Below are 17,108 nucleotides of genomic sequence, written 5' to 3'. Positions count from 1 at the left end.
GCAGAAGCAAAAGCCACCCAACAATTCCTTCCTTCCTTCCTTTCCTTCTTTCCTCCTTCCTTTCCTTCTTTCTTTCCTCCTTTCCTTCTTTCTTTCTTTCCTCTTTCCTTTCCTTCTTTCTTTCCTCCTTTCTTTCCTCCTTCCTTTCCTTCTTTCTTCCCTCCTTTCCTTCTTTCTTTCCTCTTTCCTTTCTTTCTTTCTTTCCCCCTTCCTTTCCTTCTTACTTTCCTTCTTTCCTCCTTCCTTTCCTTCTTTCTTTCCTCCTTCCTTTCCTTCTTTCTTCCCTCCTTTCCCCCTTCCTTTCCTTCTTTCTTCCCTCCTTTCCCCCTTCCTTTCCTTCTTTCTTTCCTCCTTCCTTTCCTTCTTTCCTCCTTCCTTTCCTTCTTTCTTCCCTCCTTTCCTTCTTTCTTTCCTCCTTCCTTTCCTTCTTCCTTTCCTCCTTCCTTTCCTTCTTTCTTTCCTCCTTCCTTTCCTTCTTTCTTTCCTCCCTCCTTTCCTTCTTTCTTTCCTCCTTCCTTTCCTTCTTTCTTTCCTCCTTCCTTTCCTTCTTTCTTTCCTCCTTCCTTTCCTTCTTTCCTCCTTCCTTTCCTTCTTTCTTCCCTCCTTTCCTCCTTCCTTTCCTTCTTTCTTTCTTTCCTCCTTCCTTTCCTTCTTTCTTTCTTTCCTCCTTCCTTTCCTTCTTTCTTTCCTCCTTTCTTTTCTCCTTCCTTTCCTTCTTTCTTTCCTCCTTTCCTTCTTTCTTTCCTCCTTCCTTTCCTTCTTTCTTTCTTTCCTCCTTCCTTTCCTTCTTTCTTTCCTCCTTCCTTTCCTTCTTTCTTTCCTCCTTTCCTTCTTTCTTTCCTCCTTCCTTTCCTTCTTTCTTTCCTCCCTCCTTTCCTTCTTTCTGTCCTCCTTCCTTTCCTTCTTTCTTTCCTCCTTCCTTTCCTTTTTCCTTTCCTCCTTCCTTTCCTTCTTTCTTTCCTCCTTTCCTTCTTTCTTTCTGGGAAATCTCCTTCCAAGAAAAAGAGGAAGTGGAGGAAGCCAAGCCTCAGTCCCCCTTTCCTCCAAAACTGGAGCTACTTTCCTTTCTTCCAGGAAGATGATCCAAAGCAGGAGAGACCTTCACATGAATTCCAACTCACCCCAATTGGTGCCTCCTCCAAGGCAAGGGATTGCAGAACTCCTCTCTCTTCTGCAACAGGAAGAAGTTTTGAACCAACACATGGGCGCCTAGTAGAGCAGTCGCACAAGCCCCGCCCACACGGCCTCCCAGCCAATGGGAGAGATGTTATGCTAATAAAGGATGCTCCATTCAAAACAAAAGGCGGAAATGCAGGGCAAAGGCGAGCAAACGGCCATTTCCGGTGTCTGGGGGAAAGGGGAATCACCTGAAATAGTTTCCTCTTTGCCTCTCTATTGTTATTGTGTGCCCCATTGTGGTTTTTTTTAAGTGGGTTTGAATTATTGGTGTATAATATAATAAATATAATATAATATAATAATATATAATATTATATATTATATAATATATTATATAATATATTATATATATTATATATATATATATAATATTATATATATAATATAATATATAATTTAATATAATATAATATAATATAATATTAAAAGTTCAATTTAATTTAAGAATTAGTTTTTAAAAGCTGTGTCCTAAGATGTAGTTTGGGTTTCCTTGGGCTAAAGGTGGGAAATAAAATTATTATTATTATTTTACTGATACAAAAACACAATATGGCACAGCAAATGAGATCTATATTGCTGGATTTCATATCACAAAATCACAAGTCAAACACTTCCCAAGCGTCTAGGACTGTGTGATGATGATGATGATGATTATTATTATTATTTGAAACACAACAAGATGAGTCCACAGCAGACACTCTGCTGGCTGTTGTATTGGATCATCATAATAATAATAATAATAATAATAATAATAATAATAATAATTTATTATTATTATTACTATTATTATTATTATTATTATTATTATTATTTGAAACACAAGATTAGTACACAGCAAACAAGAATTCTTGTCTATTGAAGGTGCCATTGGCCACCTTGATTAGAATTGAATAGCCTTGCAGCTACAAAGCTTGGCTGCTTCCTGTCTGGGGGAAACCTTTGTTGGGAGGTGATTAGCTGGCCCTGATCAAGGATAACGCTCAAAAACAGGGGAATTCCAGACAAGAAACAATCAGGGCCAGCTAATCACCTCCCAACAAAGGATCCCCCCAGGAAGGCAGCAGCCAAGCTTTGAAGCTGATTCCGGTCATGTAAGCCTTCAACAACACAACTCTTATGATTTTATTAGTTAAGACTGATTGGGATGCTGTGAGTTTTCTGGGCGGTATGGCCATGTTCCAGAAGCATTAACTGAAGTTTAGACTTATTATTAATGCTCAGCAATAAACAGGATTGCAAGTTTGGGGCAAATAGGAGGACAACAGAAACTCCTGCCCTTTTTAAATTGGCATTCCCTCCTTCTTTCCAGTTTTTAGCTATTAACAATTTACAGATTGGCAATTAATTCCTTTAGCTTTTGATATTTTAACTTTATCCATCAATGATAGCAGTGCCATTTCCAGGTTGCAGTTATCTCTATTTGGGTGATTCTTATTTCTTGAAATACATTTTTCCAAAAATTTTGAACATATTTACAAGACCTCCACATGTGCATATATGTACCAGTTTCTTGATAGCCCCTCCAGCACTGCTTAGAGCAGGGGTCATCAAACTAAGGCCCGAGGGCCAAAGACGGCCTTACTCAGGGTCAACTTAAGTCTGAAACTACTTGAAAGCACACAACAATCCTATCTCATCAGCCAAAAAGCAGGCCCACACTTCCCATTGAAACACTAATATTTATAATATTAACGTAATAATATATTTATATTTGTTAATATTTAGATGTTTATATTTGTTATATTTGCAAGTGTGGAGAAGAATCATAGAATCAAAGAGTTGGAAGAGACCTCATGGGCCATCCAGTCCAACATTCTGCCAAAAAGCAGGAATGTTGCATTCAAATCACCCCTGACAGATGGCCATCCAGCCTCTGTTTAAAAGCTTCAAAAGAAGGAGCTTCGCCACACTCCGGGGCAGAGAGTTCCACTGCTGAACGGCTCTCACAGTCAGGAAGTTCTTCCTCATGTTCAGATGGAATCTCCTCTCTTGTAGTTTGAAGCCATTGTTCCGCGTCCTAGTCTGAAAGGAAGCAGAAGACAAGCTTGTTCCCTCCTCCCTGTGGCTTCCTCTCACATATTTATACATGGCTATCATATCTCCTCTCAGTCTTCTCTTCTTCAGGCTAAAAATGCCCAGCTCCTTAAGCTGCTCCTCATAGGGCTTGTTCTCCAGACCCTTGATCATTTTAGTCGCCCTCCTCTGGACACATTCCAGCTTGTCAATATCTCTCTTCAATTGTGGTGCCCAGAATTGGACACAATATTCCAGGTGTGGTCTAACCAAGGCAGAATAGAGGGGTAGCATTACTTCCCTGAATCTAGACACTATGCTCCTCTTGATGCAGGCCAAAATCCCATTGGCTTTTTTTGCCGCCACATCACATTGTTGGCTCATGTTTAACTTGTTGTCCAAGTACAGACCACCTTTGCAATGCACCCTGAGCCCTGCTACATCCACAATGGAGGACCTTCTTGCTGCAACACCAGAGGCACTCCAAGTGGCCAGCTACTGGTCAAAGGACATTTAATCATCTACCAAGCTTGCAAACTTTGTAGTTTGTTTGTTAAAATATGCAATACAACTGTTTGGTTTGCTCCTGACATAATAATAATAATAATAATAATAATAATAATAATAATAGCTTATTTGTACCCCGCTACCATCTCCCCAAGGGACTCGATGCGGCTTACATGAGACTGAGCTCAAATACAACAATACAAGCAATAAAACAAGTAATTAAAATTAAAAAAAACATAGACAATAAAATATACAACATTATCAATAAGACAGAACACCATTAAAAACAGTGGGAAGGCCAAATGTAAAATTAAAATTGGAAGTGATGCTGGGACATGGACGAAAAGGTGATAGTGGTGTTTGTAGCGGGCATACAAGCAGACCTAAAGAAATGTAAAGTGCTTTGGAGGACAAAGTGCTATGGGATCATTATTCCGGGAAGGCACACTGGAACAGCCACGTCTTCAAGTTCCTCCTGAAGACTGCCAGTTGGGGCCTGTCTGATGTCTTTAGGGAGTGAGTTCCAGAGTCGAGGGGCCACCACCGAAAAGGCCCTCTCTCTCGTCCCCACCAATCGCGCCTGCGAGGCTGGTGGGATCGAGAGCAGGGCCTCTCTGGATGATCAAAGGGATCATGTGGATTCGTATACGGAGATGCGGTCACGCAGGTAGGCGGGTCCCAAACCGTTCAGGGCTTTGTAGGTAAGAACCTGTACCTTGAATTGGGTCCGGTAGATGAATGGCAGCCAGTGGAGCTCCTTAAACAGGAGGGTTGACCGCTCCCTGTAAGGAGCCCCAGTTAACAACCTGGCTGCCGCCCGTTGGATCATCTGGAATTTCCAGGCCATTTTCAAGGGCAGCCCCACGCAGAGTGCATTGCAGTAATCCAGTCTAGAGGTGTCACAAGAAATTCAATGTGCAAATTTGATAAATGTGAATTTAAAATCATGTCTGTGAATGAATGGAAGAATGGAAGGATGTGTGGTTGGAGTTAATAATTTTGGAAACACCAGTATAATATTAAAGCCTGCAATTAACTACCTGCTTGCTGGACTTGCTAATGAGAAACCCTGATAAGAACTGGGACAGTGATAAAGGAAATGTTTGCAATCTTCCTTATGTTAAGAAGAAAGTCAACATAAGATCAACACCAATCAAGAAGATCAACATCTGGCCAGGAAACCGAGATGGATCCAGGATGAAAGACGTCTATCATTAATTTACAACTTTGGGACGACATCAACAGAATTTTCCTATAAAAGACTCAGGCTAATAATGTTCAGATCATGGCAGACCAAGGAGTCTGTTCCACCTGCCATGCTCTGCTCCATGGGAAGGACAGAGGTGGTGTATTCAGTGTCAGATATGCTATGTGAAAGCATGATTCTGGAGCTTCTTTCTCAAGGGAAGAGGAAGAAGTGTGCTTTTGGAGTCTTGGATTTTGTGCAGGGAGTCAGGTTCTGCTGTATGGAAAACAGAGGTCTGGTCCTTGGCATGGTTCTTAGGGAAAGAAGTTTTGGCATTTCAGCGTTTTGAAGTTATGGTGTTATGGAAGTTATGGAACTGTGCATTGGCAGGCTGCAGGAAAGCAGGGCCTGGCCTAAGAGGTGCTTCTCCAAGGAGGGAGAAAGGATATGGTAATATTTGGATGCATGCGGATGAATGCGTGTACATGTGTGTGAATGTTGAGTGAAAATATAATTCCCCTATGTTTGTTGTCAGCCCTAGCTTCTGCCAACCTAGCAGTTCGAAAACATGCAAATGTGAGTAGATCAATAGGTATCGCTTCGGCGAGAAGGTAACGGCGCTCCATGCAGTCATGCTGACCACATGACCTTGGAAATGTCTACGGACAACGCCGGCTCTTCGGCTTAGAAATGGAGATGAGCACCACACCCCAGAGTCAGACATGACTGGACTTAATGTCAGGGGACTACCTTTACCTTTACCTACCTATGTTTGTTAACCAATGTAATTGTGAATCCAATGTAGTTTCATAGAATCTGTATGTCCAATGTCATTCTTTGTCTAAATGTTTTCTGTAATCTGAAATACCTTCTCACACTGGAAATTGCAAGAAAAAGAACCTATGCTTCAAAGTTATTGAAAAGTCATTCATGACAGAGGTGACATGATAAATACATTTGTTAAAATTGTTAATTTTAATTATTGTATTGTTTTAAAGGGTTTTTTGCACTACAAATAAGGTATGTGCAGCGTGCATAGGAATTAGTTTTTTAAAAATGATATAATCTGGTCCATGCTGCAGATACAATATAAACAAATATAATAATCTGGCCCTCCAACAGCTTGACTATGACCTGGTCCTATAATTATAAAGCTTGAGGATGCCTGCCTTGGGAGTCTTTCTCCAGTGTTTCCAAACTCTTTCATGACTTTGTGTTTGGCTCTGAAAAGAGCCTTTTGGGTTCTGAATCGAATTCCAAGTCCAGCAAGTGTTTGGGGAGCAATGTTGGGCTCTACTTGGCCTTGGCCTTGTGGCTCTCGGTCTTCTTGGGGAGGAGCACGGCCTGGATGTTGGGCAGGACGCCTCCCTGGGCGATGGTGACTCTGCCCAGCAGCTTGTTGAGCTCCTCGTCGTTGCGGATGGCCAGCTGCAAGTGGCGAGGGATGATGCGGGTCTTCTTGTTGTCCCGGGCCGCGTTTCCCGCCAATTCCAGGATCTCAGCCGTCAGGTACTCCAGCACGGCCGCCATGTAGACCGGCGCCCCGGCCCCGACCCGCTCGGCGTAGTTGCCCTTCCGGAGGAGACGGTGGACTCGGCCCACGGGGAACTGCAGCCCGGCTCTGGAAGATCGGGTCTTGGCCTTGGCTCTGGCTTTGCCTCCTTGCTTGCCGCGTCCAGACATGGCTGCTGAGTTCCTTCTCGCCTTGACTGCTGAAAAAGAATGAAGTCTCACTAGCCGCGCCCGCCTCTATTTATTTCCACCGTCGGATTGTGAACCGCGATTCTGATTGGAGGATGGTGAAACGCCTCCTCCAATCGGACGCCGGCACGCGACTACGGCCTATCAGGAAATGGTTTCCGAAACGAACCAATCAGGACAGGGCTCGAAGAATTCCTTGGGCGAAAGAAAGAGAAGGACATTCAGCCGTCGTTAATATATTCATACGTATCCTCCAATCACACGCGGGCGCGGGACTGCCGACCAATCAGGAGGTGGGTTCTGAAATTAGCCAATCAGGACAGGGTTCGAAGAATGTCTTGGGAGGAGAAAGGAAGAGAAGCAAATTCGGCCTCCATTGTTCTTTCTCCTGATAATTGGATTCAAGGCACGTTCAAAACAATACAGGCTAAAAAAAGCAAATTAAAGATATAAATATACAGCTTTTGACTATTTGTTTCTTGGGACAATCAAGGCCAGCTAATCACCTCCCAACAAAGGATTTCCCCAGGCAGTAAGAAGCCAGTCCTTGAAACTGCTAGGCCATTGAATGCAAATTAAAGGTATAAATATACAATTTCTGACCATTTTTTTTCTTGGGACAATCATGGCCAGCTAATCACCTCCCAACAAAGGATTTCCCCAGGCAGTAAGAAGCCAGACCTTGAAACTGCTAGGCCATTGAATGCAAATTAAAAGTATAAATATACAACTTCTGACCATTTTTTTTTCTTGGGACAATCATGGCCAGCTAATCACCTCCCAACAAAGGATTTCCCCAGGCAGTAAGAAGCCAGTCCTTGAAACTGCTAGGCCATTGAATGCTAATCACGGTGGCCAATTGCAACATTCACACCTATCTCAACAGACAAGAGTTCTTTCTCCCACCCTGGACATTATTCTACAGATATATAAACCCTATTTTCCTAGTTTCCAACAGACTTCACAATCTGAGGATGCCTGTCATAGATGTGGGTGAAACGTCAGGAGAGAATGCTACTGGAACATGGCCAGACAGCCTGAAAAACTTAAAACAACTCAGTGATTCCAGCCATGAAAGCCTTCGACAATGCATTGAAAAATGTTCTGTTTCTGGTCTGAAAGTGTTATTTCCTGTTTGGTTGTGCAGTCCTTACTTTGAAAGCAGTTGTTATCCTCCAGAATCTTCATTTTCGGGGCTGCCACAAACTAGGTTTAATTGCTTGAGACTATGATGAGATATTAATTGAAAAACTGTAGCAAAATGTGCTATAGAAGGATGACCCGTAAAGGCAAAGTTTTTGCAGTTTAATAAACTTTCTCCATGTTTTTATATACAAAACCAATTAGGAAATGACATTTCCCCGGGGAGTGAATTCCATAGGTGAGGGGCCACCACTGAGAAGGCCCTGCTCCTCGTCCCCGCCAATCTCACTTGTGACAGAGGCAGGGCCGAGAGCAGGGCCTCCCCAGAGGATCTCAGACTCCGAGGTGGGACGTAGAGGGAGATGCATTCGGACAGATACCCTGTCTGAATATATCTCCTTGTATGAACCATCACGGAGGTTAAGATCTTCTGGGGAGGCCCTGCTCTCAGTCCCACCTGCTTTGCAAGTGCATTTGGCAGGGACGAGAGACAGGACCTTCTCAGTGGTGGCTCCTCAGTTCTGGAACTCTCTGCTGAGTGAAATCAGACCAACGCCCTCCCTCCTGGCCTTTAGAAAGAGAACAAAGACATGGTTATGGATCCATGTCTTTGACTAGTGAAGTGACGCAGTACAAGAAGCAAATATGGAAATCTTTTCTTCTCCTTCATTTTTTTCTCTTCTTTTTCCTACTTTCCTATAAATGAAAATGTTCTCCCAAATGTTCAATGTAAACAAAACTTTTTTATCCTTTTTTTTCTCCCTCAAATTTTATTTTCTCTCAATAAAACTTTAATTATATATATTATATATATAAAGAAGCAAATATGGAATGTGCGCAATTGACATTTGAAATGGTCAAGCCTACGTACTTGGATCACGTGATTTTAATGTTTTTATTAGGTGTTTTTAATTCTTATATTTCATGTTTTAAAAGCCTTTTTATTGTATCTTATGATGAATGGTCCCATTGATTCTAGACTTTGTTATGGCGTTGTTTGTAATTTGGTTTACGTTTGAAAGGCATTGGATTTGGGCAGTATTTCTGTGTAAATGGCTTTTGAGTTTCCCCAGGGGTGAGAAAAGCGGTATATAAATAATGTAAACAAACAAACAAACAAACAAATGTATAACCCAAAAACAACAATCATATTGCATAGTGTAACCTTCTATCTTCTACACATAATAAAAGTGAAAATCTGTATGTGTGTATGTGGCTGGGGTGCCCACTTACAGACAAGCTCCTACCTCCACAAAGATAGGGGAAAAGACACCTTGATTTGGGGGAATTGTAGTTCACCTACATCCAGAAAGCACTGTGGACTCAAACATGATGGATCTGGACCAAACTTGGCACACAGAGTGAAAGGACCACGGTGTTGACATCTCTGGCCCATCCCCTGTTCAGATATCAGCCAGCATGCCAACAACTTAAATTAAGTAATAGCTTTGTAAGACCTACAGAGACACTCGCAGGAAGACCTCAGCAAGCGGGAGTCCAAAAGTGGCAGGCTCAAACCATAGCTGATACCAAATGAGACATTCCCTCTAGGCACACAGAAGACTGGGCAATTGGAAGGTGCTGAACAGACTGCGCTCTGGCACCACGAGATGCAGACCCAACCGTAAGAAATGATACAAAGATACAAAATGGGGGATGCCTGGCTCGAGAGCAGTACGTGTGAAAAAGATCTTGGAGTCCTTGTGGACAACAAGTTAAACATGAGCCAACAATGTGATGTGGCGGCAAAAAAAGCCAATGGTATTTTGGCCTGCATCAAGAGGAGCCTAGTGTCTAGATCTAGGGAAGTAATGCTACCCCTCTATTCTGTTTTGGTTAGACCACATTTGGAATATTGTGTCCAATTCTGGGCACCACAATTCAAGAGAGATGTTGACATGCTGGAATGTGTCCAGAGGAGAGCGACTAAAATGATCAAGGGTCTGGAGAACAAGCCCTATGAGGAGCGGCTTAAGGAGCTGGGCATGTTTAGCCTGAAGAAGAGAAGGCTGAGAGGGGATATGATAGCCATGTATAAATATGTGAGAGGAAGCCACAGGGAGGAGGGAGCAAGCTTGTTTTCTGCTTCCCTGGAGACTAGGACGCAATGGAACAATGGCTTCAAACTACAAGAGAGAAAATTCCACCTGAACATGAGGAAGAACTTCCTGACTGTGAGAGCCGTTCAGCAGTGGAACTCTCTGTCCCGGAGTGTGGTGGAGGCTCCTTCTTTGGAAGCTTTAACAGAGGCTGGATGGCCATCTGTCAGGGGTGATTTGAATGCAATATTCCTGCTTCTTGGCAGAATGGGGTTGGACTGGATGGCCCATGAGGTCTCTTCCAACTCTTTGATTCTATGATTCTAAATGGGGCCACGAAGTGGAGTCCATGACAAAGAAAGGGCCTGAGGCTGTTAGGAATGCTGGGAGTTGGAGTCCAAAACACCTGGAAGGAGGGCCCAAGTTGGCCCATGCCTGGTTTATCTAACTAGCATGCTGTCTGGATTGGTAACAGTGAGATAATTAAGTTGAGGTTAAGGTTAACAGCTCTTTTGAGGAAAACATGGGTGGCCCTTAAAAGGGCCTTTGGGGTTTTGTTGAAAGAGATTAAGACTAGAAAATTAGCCTCCGAAGCCGTAAAGAGTGCGGCCTTGTCGTTTCAGGGCATAGACAACGTCCATGGCGGTGACAGTCTTCCTCTTGGCGTGCTCGGTGTAAGTCACGGCATCGCGGATGACGTTCTCCAGGAAGACCTTCAGGACGCCCCGAGTTTCCTCATAGATGAGCCCCGAAATACGCTTGACACCTCCACGACGAGCGAGGCGGCGAATGGCGGGCTTGGTGATGCCCTGGATGTTATCACGGAGCACCTTCCTGTGCCTCTTGGCGCCTCCTTTGCCCAAGCCTTTACCGCCCTTTCCGCGACCAGACATCCTTCCGAAGTATACACGAGCTCTCTCTCAAACAAAAAGGGAGCTAAAGTAGTCGTCGCAGGGGTTTTTATACCTCAGCGTCGGACCAGAGGGAAAACTCGAGTCGCGCCTGTAATAGTACGCGTAAGTACCGCCCAGTTTTTCCGAAGTCTAACACGCCATTGGCTCTCTTTCTAACCAATCAGATTTCAGGCGGGCTTTTTCTTGAAAAATCGAACTGTTCCCTAATCGTAGCCTCAGACAAAAGGAACAAAGCTCCTTTCACATTATAGCCGTCCTGCAACATTTGCAGTTTTGGCTTTTGGGATCTGATTATTCACGGATTTGATATAAATCAAATCCCCTGTGCTTTACTAATATAAAATTATTATTTATTTATTTTATTTATTTGTGGTGTCAGAGCAACCAGTCCATTATATTACATTTCTAACAGAACAAAGCAAACAAACAGATAAAATTATAATATATTGTATATACATATAATATCTACAACATTATAATGTAATACAATATAATACTACTACTTATAATATGATATTATAATTATATATTTTATATTACATGTAATATTACTAATAATATTACAATATAATGGTGCAGTACAATATAGTCATATATACTACTGATATTGTACTATGCTTTTTTTTTTTTTTTTTTTTTTTGCTGTGTCAGGAGCAACTTGAGAAACTGCAAGTTGCTTCTGGTGTGAGAGAATTGTCCCTCTGCAAGGATGTTGCCCAGGGGATGCCCGGATGTTTTGATGTTTTATCATCCTTGTGGGAGGCTTCTCTCATGTCTCCGCATGAGGAGCTGGAGCTGACAGAGGGAGCTCATCCGCACTCTCCCCGAATTCGAACCTGCGACCTGTGAATCTTCAGTTCTTCCGGCACAAGGGTTTAACCCACTGCACCACTGGGGGCTCCTTATACAATGCTAATAATTTAATATATTGTATGTATGTGTGTGTGTGCGTGTGTATATCTTGTAAGGCGCTCTGAGTCTCCTTTGGGGTGAGAAGGGCGGCATATAAATGAAATAAATAAATAAATAAATGTTATCTCTAGGGCTGTTTCTTCACTGTCACAGAATGCAGTTTGAACTGTATTCTATGGTCAGTGTAGTAGACCCATGTAATGCAGTTCAAACTGCATTATATAGGTTTTATTACACTGACCAGTGGCTTTGTGGGTTGAACCACTGAGCTGCTGAGCTTGTTGACCGAAAGGTTGCAGATTCAAATCTGGGGAGCAGCCATGAGCTTCCACTGTCAGCCCCAGCTTCTGTCAACCTAGCAGTTTGAAAACATGCAAATGTGGGTAGATAAATAGGTACTGCTCTGGTGGGAAGGTAACGGCGCTCTATGCAGGCTACACGACCTTGGAGGTGTCTATGGACAACACCAGCTCTTTGGCTTAGAAATGGAGATGAGCACCAACCCTCAGAGTCGGACACAACTGGACTTTATGTCAGGGGAAAACTTTTATCTTTATCTATTTAAATGAATAATACTAATATTGTAATGTGTATATATAAACATTTCTGCACTGCTTTTAAAATGAATTATATATATATATATATATACACACACACACACACACACACACAATTCTGCACTGCTTTTAAAATCATAGAATCATAGAGTTGGAAGAGACCTCCTGGGCCATCTAGTCCAACCCCATTCTGCCAAGAAGCAGGAATATTGCATTCAAATCACCCCTGACAGATGGCCATCCAGCCTCTGTTTAAAAGCCTCCAAAGAAGGAGCCTCCACCACACTCCAGGGCAGAGAGTTCCACTGCTGAACGGCTCTCACAGTCAGGAAGTTCTTCCTCATGTTCAGATGGAATCTCCTCTCTTGTGTGTGTGTGGGTGTGTGTGTGTGTATAATTGGCCACATCATGAGAAGAAAGGAAAGTTTAGAGAAGACAATGATGCTGGGGAAAATGGAAGGAAAAAGGAAGAGGGGCCGACCAAGGGCAAAGTGGATGGATGGCATCCTTGAAGTGACTGGACTGACCTTAAAGGAGCTGGGGGTGGTGACGGCCAACAGGGAGCTCTGGCGTGGGCTGGTCCTTGAAGTCACGAAGAGTCGGAAACGACTACCGAACGAATGAATAACAAATAATTATAATTAATTTTAAAAGCAGTGCTTTTAAAATGAATTATATATATACACACACAATTCTGCCCTGCCTTAAATATGTGTGTGTGTGTGTGTGTGCAGAAAGAGAGAGTTGCATTAAGAGAAAGGCAGCCCAGTGCCTCTCTTTTGGAGACAAAGAAAAGCAGGCTGACAAGACCCATCCCTGTTCCTTCCACCCCTGAAGCAATGACGTAATGCTTTTCCCCCTAAGCAAAACATGCAAATAAGAAGTCTTCAAAGTCTTCGCATTTCTATTGGACGGTATGAACGCAAGCACGCCATTGGACCGTTCGAACGTCAGGCTCCGATTGGCTGGAAGGAGCCATTCCCTTATTGGCCGAGAGGGGGCTATGGAACGCATTGACCAATCAGAATGAGGAACTACGATCCACGAGACTAAATAAAAGGGGAGGTTCGTGACTGAAGGAGACCACATTCGTTTCATTCCTTTAGCTCTTGCTTGTTGTTTAAGCTTCTCTTCAAAGGCATCATGTCTGGACGCGGCAAGCAAGGAGGCAAAGCCAGAGCCAAGGCGAAGACCCGATCTTCCAGAGCCGGGCTGCAGTTCCCCGTGGGCCGTGTGCACCGTCTCCTCCGGAAGGGCAACTACGCCGAGCGGGTCGGGGCCGGGGCGCCGGTCTACATGGCGGCCGTGCTGGAGTACCTGACGGCTGAGATCCTGGAGTTGGCGGGAAACGCGGCCCGGGACAACAAGAAGACCCGCATCATCCCCCGCCACTTGCAGCTGGCCATCCGCAACGACGAGGAGCTCAACAAGCTGCTGGGCAGAGTCACCATCGCCCAGGGAGGCGTCCTGCCCAACATCCAGGCCGTGCTCCTCCCCAAGAAGACCGAGAGCCACAAGGCCAAGGCCAAGTAAACACCCCGCTTCCCTTCCTTCCTCCGAAGCCAACAAAGCCCCAAAGGCTCTTTTCAGAGCCACCCACTCTGTCACAAAAGAGCTGATTTCCCCAATGGCAGCTTCCAACAACAACATACCCCAAGCATACAAGGCCAACTTGGGCCCAGCAATAGTTACCAATGACCAGGTGCTAATTTAGCAGGCATGGGCAAACTTGAGCCCTCCGGGTGGGGGTTTAAATCCGGAATTATGTCCATGGTGGGAGAAAAAACACTGCTTGAGGCAAATGTGAATATTGCATTAAATGGCATTGCAGCTTCAAAGCCTGGCTGCTTCCTGCCTGGGAGGTGTTAGCTGGCCCTGATTGTTTAATGTCTGGAATTGCTCATTGTTTACTGTCCTGATGCACAGATATTTACATCCAATATTTATTAAGCGGCTGAGGGGAGAAAGGAAGGGGCTTGAGGCTGTTAGGAATGCTGGGAGTTGAAGTCCAAAACACCTGGAGGGCCCAAGTTGGCCAATACCTGCTATACACTATTAAAGCTACTTGACAAGCTTCAGGATCCCACATAAGAGCTGTTCAGCAGTGGAATTATCTTGTCTCAGTCTGGTAGGAGGCTTTAAAGCAGAGGCTGGATGGCCATCTGTCAGTAGTGGTTTGATTGTGCTTTTCCTGCGTGAAGGGAGAAAGGATTTTGGACTAGAAAGGCCCTTTGGAGGGGTCTCTTCCAACTCTTGATTCCATGGCAGAGCAACTTTATTTATTTACGACATTTCCATGCCACCCTTCTCACCTTGAAGGGGACTCAGTGCGGCTTTCAAGATATATACACATACAATATATTATATTATTAGCATAGTACAATATCGGCATTAAACATTGCTATATTGCACCATACCACTATATTGTAATATTATTAGTAATATTACATGTAATATAAATATATAATTGTTATTAGTATAATGCATTACATTATATTACAAATATTATATGTGCATACAATATATTACATTAGCATAGCTCAGGAGATAAGGTGGAATTTGAGAAACTGCAAGTCGCTTCTGGTGTGAGAGAATTGGCAATCTCCCGAATGTTTTTACCATTCTCATGTTCCCGCATGGGGAGCTGGAGCTGACAGAGGGAGCTCATCCGCTCTCTCCCCGGATTCAAACCTGCAACCTTTCAGTCCTGCCAGCCCAAGGGTTTATTAACCCGCTGCGCCACCGGGGACTCCTATGTCACTGACTCCGTGGTACCAGCTCTATTTATGAGAAGGTGGGTGGCCCTGAAAAGGGCCTTTGTGATCTGCTTTGAGCCAAGCCTGAAAATTAGCCTCCGAAGCCGTAAAGAGTGCGGCCTTGTCTCTTCAGGGCGTAGACGACGTCCATGGCGGTGACGGTCTTCCTCTTAGCGTGCTCGGTGTAAGTCACGGCATCGCGGATGACATTCTCCAGGAAGACCTTCAGGACGCCCCGGGTTTCCTCATAGATGAGTCCCGAAATGCGCTTGACTCCTCCACGACGAGCGAGGCGGCGAATGGCGGGCTTGGTGATGCCCTGGATGTTGTCCCGAAGGACTTTCCGGTGCCTCTTGGCGCCTCCTTTGCCCAGACCCTTCCCGCCTTTCCCGCGACCAGACATATCTACCAACAAGTTCCTCCACTCAAACTCAAAAACTGTAGCGAGCAAAGCCTGGCGCTCCTTATTATATACCAGAGGAGCCGACCAGAGGGAAAACTTTAGCCTTTTCACTGCGCTGGAATTCCATTGGCTAAACCATATTTACTTCTCACCAATCGCATACGCCGTGGCAAGTAACCAATGAGAGCCCGCTGAGCATAGCGTGACAAACCCTGTCCCGTCTAACCAATAATATTTCAGCCCGGGAAATTCAAATGTTCTAACGGTCACAGCAAGGTTTTCAGCCAATCAGAGCTGCCAAATCTGTCTATAAATAGGCTGGAGAAAGCGGCTGTGCCTCACATTCCGTCTCGCATCGGAAGTGTTGACATGGCTCGTACCAAGCAGACAGCTCGTAAGTCCACCGGCGGGAAGGCGCCCCGCAAGCAGCTGGCGACCAAAGCCGCCCGGAAGAGCGCCCCAGCCACCGGAGGAGTGAAGAAGCCTCACCGCTACCGCCCGGGCACTGTCGCCCTGCGGGAGATCCGCCGCTACCAGAAGTCCACGGAGCTGCTCATCCGGAAGCTGCCCTTCCAGCGCCTGGTCAGGGAGATCGCGCAGGACTTCAAGACGGACCTGCGCTTCCAGAGCTCGGCCGTCATGGCGCTGCAGGAGGCCAGCGAGGCTTACCTGGTGGGGCTCTTCGAGGACACCAACCTCTGCGCCATCCACGCCAAGCGCGTCACCATCATGCCCAAGGACATCCAGCTGGCCCGCCGTATCCGCGGGGAGAGGGCTTAGGGCGCATTCCCATACAGACCAATCAAACCCAAAGGCTCTTTTAAGAGCCACCACCTTTTCACCAAAAGGGCTGATAAACCTCATAATTGACCATTGGTATAAATTCTGCATTCGGTTTTGGAAGAGCACAATCAAAGCACTCCTAGCAGATGGCCATCCAGCTTTTGTTTATTTTTATTTACTGTCCTGATTTTAGAGGATTTTTAAAATACTAGCCAGCTAATAAAGGATTCCCTCAGGCAAGAAGCAGCCAGGCTTTGAAGCTGCAAGGTTATTCACTGCTCATCAAGGTGATACATTGCAACATTCACATTTGCCAAGGCCTGATATAAACAATGTGTATGTACTCAGTTCTTGTGTGTTTTTTCGGGCTATATGGCCATGTTCTAGAGGCATTTTCTCCTGACGTTTCGCCTGCATCTATGGCAAGCATCCTCAGAGGTGAGATCTCACCTCTGAGGATGCTTGCCATAGATGCAGGCGAAACGTCAGGAGAAAATGCCTCTAGAACATGGCCATATAGCCCGAAAAAACCCAGTGATTCCGGCCATGAAAGCCTTCAACAATACATTGGTATAAAGTTGGAACTCTGCATTCAGTTTTGGAAGAGCACAATCAAAGCACTCCTAGCAGATGGCCATCCAGCTTTTATTTATTTTTATTTATTGTCCTGATTTTAGAGGATTTTTTTAAATACTGGTAGCCAGCTAATACCTCCCAATAAACTCTGCATTCGGTTTTGGAAGAGCACAATCAAAGCACTCCTGGAAGATGGCCATCCAGCCTTTGAGACAGTTTCACCAATGAGTTCTCTTATTTACTGTCCTGATTTTAGAGGATTTTTAAATACTAGGCAGCTAATGCCTCCCAATAGAGGATTCCCTCAGGCAGGAAGCAGCCAGGCTTTGAAGCTGCAAGGTTATGCACTGCTCATCAAGGTGATACACTGCAACATTGACATTTGCCCAGGCCTGATATAAACAATGTGTATGTAGTCATTACTGTGGAAACCGCTCTC

At 44.6% G+C, this 17,108-nt stretch overlaps 5 protein-coding genes across 5 annotated transcripts; 2 read left to right on the top strand and 3 right to left on the bottom strand.

The window, feature by feature from the left end:
- Positions 1-5,907: 5,907 nt before the first annotated feature.
- Positions 5,908-6,619, bottom strand: LOC132777585 (histone H2A type 2-C-like). The gene has a single exon (XM_060779951.2). It carries the CDS (start codon positions 6,566-6,568, stop codon positions 6,179-6,181), a length of 390 nt encoding a protein of 129 aa, XP_060635934.1. The 5' UTR covers positions 6,569-6,619; the 3' UTR covers positions 5,908-6,178.
- A 3,377-nt stretch (positions 6,620-9,996) lies between these two features.
- LOC132779185 (histone H4) lies at positions 9,997-10,682 on the bottom strand. The gene has a single exon (XM_067469728.1). The coding sequence runs from the start codon at positions 10,659-10,661 to the stop codon at positions 10,350-10,352; it is 312 nt and encodes a 103-aa protein (XP_067325829.1). The 5' UTR covers positions 10,662-10,682; the 3' UTR covers positions 9,997-10,349.
- A 2,570-nt stretch (positions 10,683-13,252) lies between these two features.
- LOC132777584 (histone H2A type 2-C-like) lies at positions 13,253-13,791 on the top strand. Its single transcript, XM_060779950.2, has one exon. It carries the CDS (start codon positions 13,295-13,297, stop codon positions 13,682-13,684), a length of 390 nt encoding a protein of 129 aa, XP_060635933.1. The 5' UTR covers positions 13,253-13,294; the 3' UTR covers positions 13,685-13,791.
- Positions 13,792-14,857: 1,066 nt separating this feature from the next.
- LOC137097228 (histone H4) lies at positions 14,858-15,351 on the bottom strand. Its single transcript, XM_067469449.1, has one exon. The coding sequence runs from the start codon at positions 15,308-15,310 to the stop codon at positions 14,999-15,001; it is 312 nt and encodes a 103-aa protein (XP_067325550.1). The 5' UTR covers positions 15,311-15,351; the 3' UTR covers positions 14,858-14,998.
- Positions 15,352-15,667: 316 nt separating this feature from the next.
- On the top strand, positions 15,668-16,187 carry LOC132777583 (histone H3). Its single transcript, XM_060779949.2, has one exon. It carries the CDS (start codon positions 15,680-15,682, stop codon positions 16,088-16,090), a length of 411 nt encoding a protein of 136 aa, XP_060635932.1. The 5' UTR covers positions 15,668-15,679; the 3' UTR covers positions 16,091-16,187.
- Positions 16,188-17,108: the final 921 nt, after the last annotated feature.

Source organism: Anolis sagrei, chromosome 6 (assembly GCF_037176765.1).
Source record: "Anolis sagrei isolate rAnoSag1 chromosome 6, rAnoSag1.mat, whole genome shotgun sequence".
NCBI lineage: Eukaryota > Metazoa > Chordata > Lepidosauria > Squamata > Dactyloidae > Anolis > Anolis sagrei.
This window is presented reverse-complemented; position numbering and strand designations above follow the sequence as displayed.

Excerpts from the sequence above, each read along its gene's own strand:
- LOC132777585 (XM_060779951.2), bottom strand. The coding sequence starts at position 6,568 with ATGTCTGGACGCGGCAAGCAAGGAGGCAAAGCCAGAGCCAAGGCCAAG.
- LOC132779185 (XM_067469728.1), bottom strand. The coding sequence starts at position 10,661 with ATGTCTGGTCGCGGAAAGGGCGGTAAAGGCTTGGGCAAAGGAGGCGCC.
- LOC132777584 (XM_060779950.2), top strand. The coding sequence starts at position 13,295 with ATGTCTGGACGCGGCAAGCAAGGAGGCAAAGCCAGAGCCAAGGCGAAG.
- LOC137097228 (XM_067469449.1), bottom strand. The coding sequence starts at position 15,310 with ATGTCTGGTCGCGGGAAAGGCGGGAAGGGTCTGGGCAAAGGAGGCGCC.
- LOC132777583 (XM_060779949.2), top strand. The coding sequence starts at position 15,680 with ATGGCTCGTACCAAGCAGACAGCTCGTAAGTCCACCGGCGGGAAGGCG.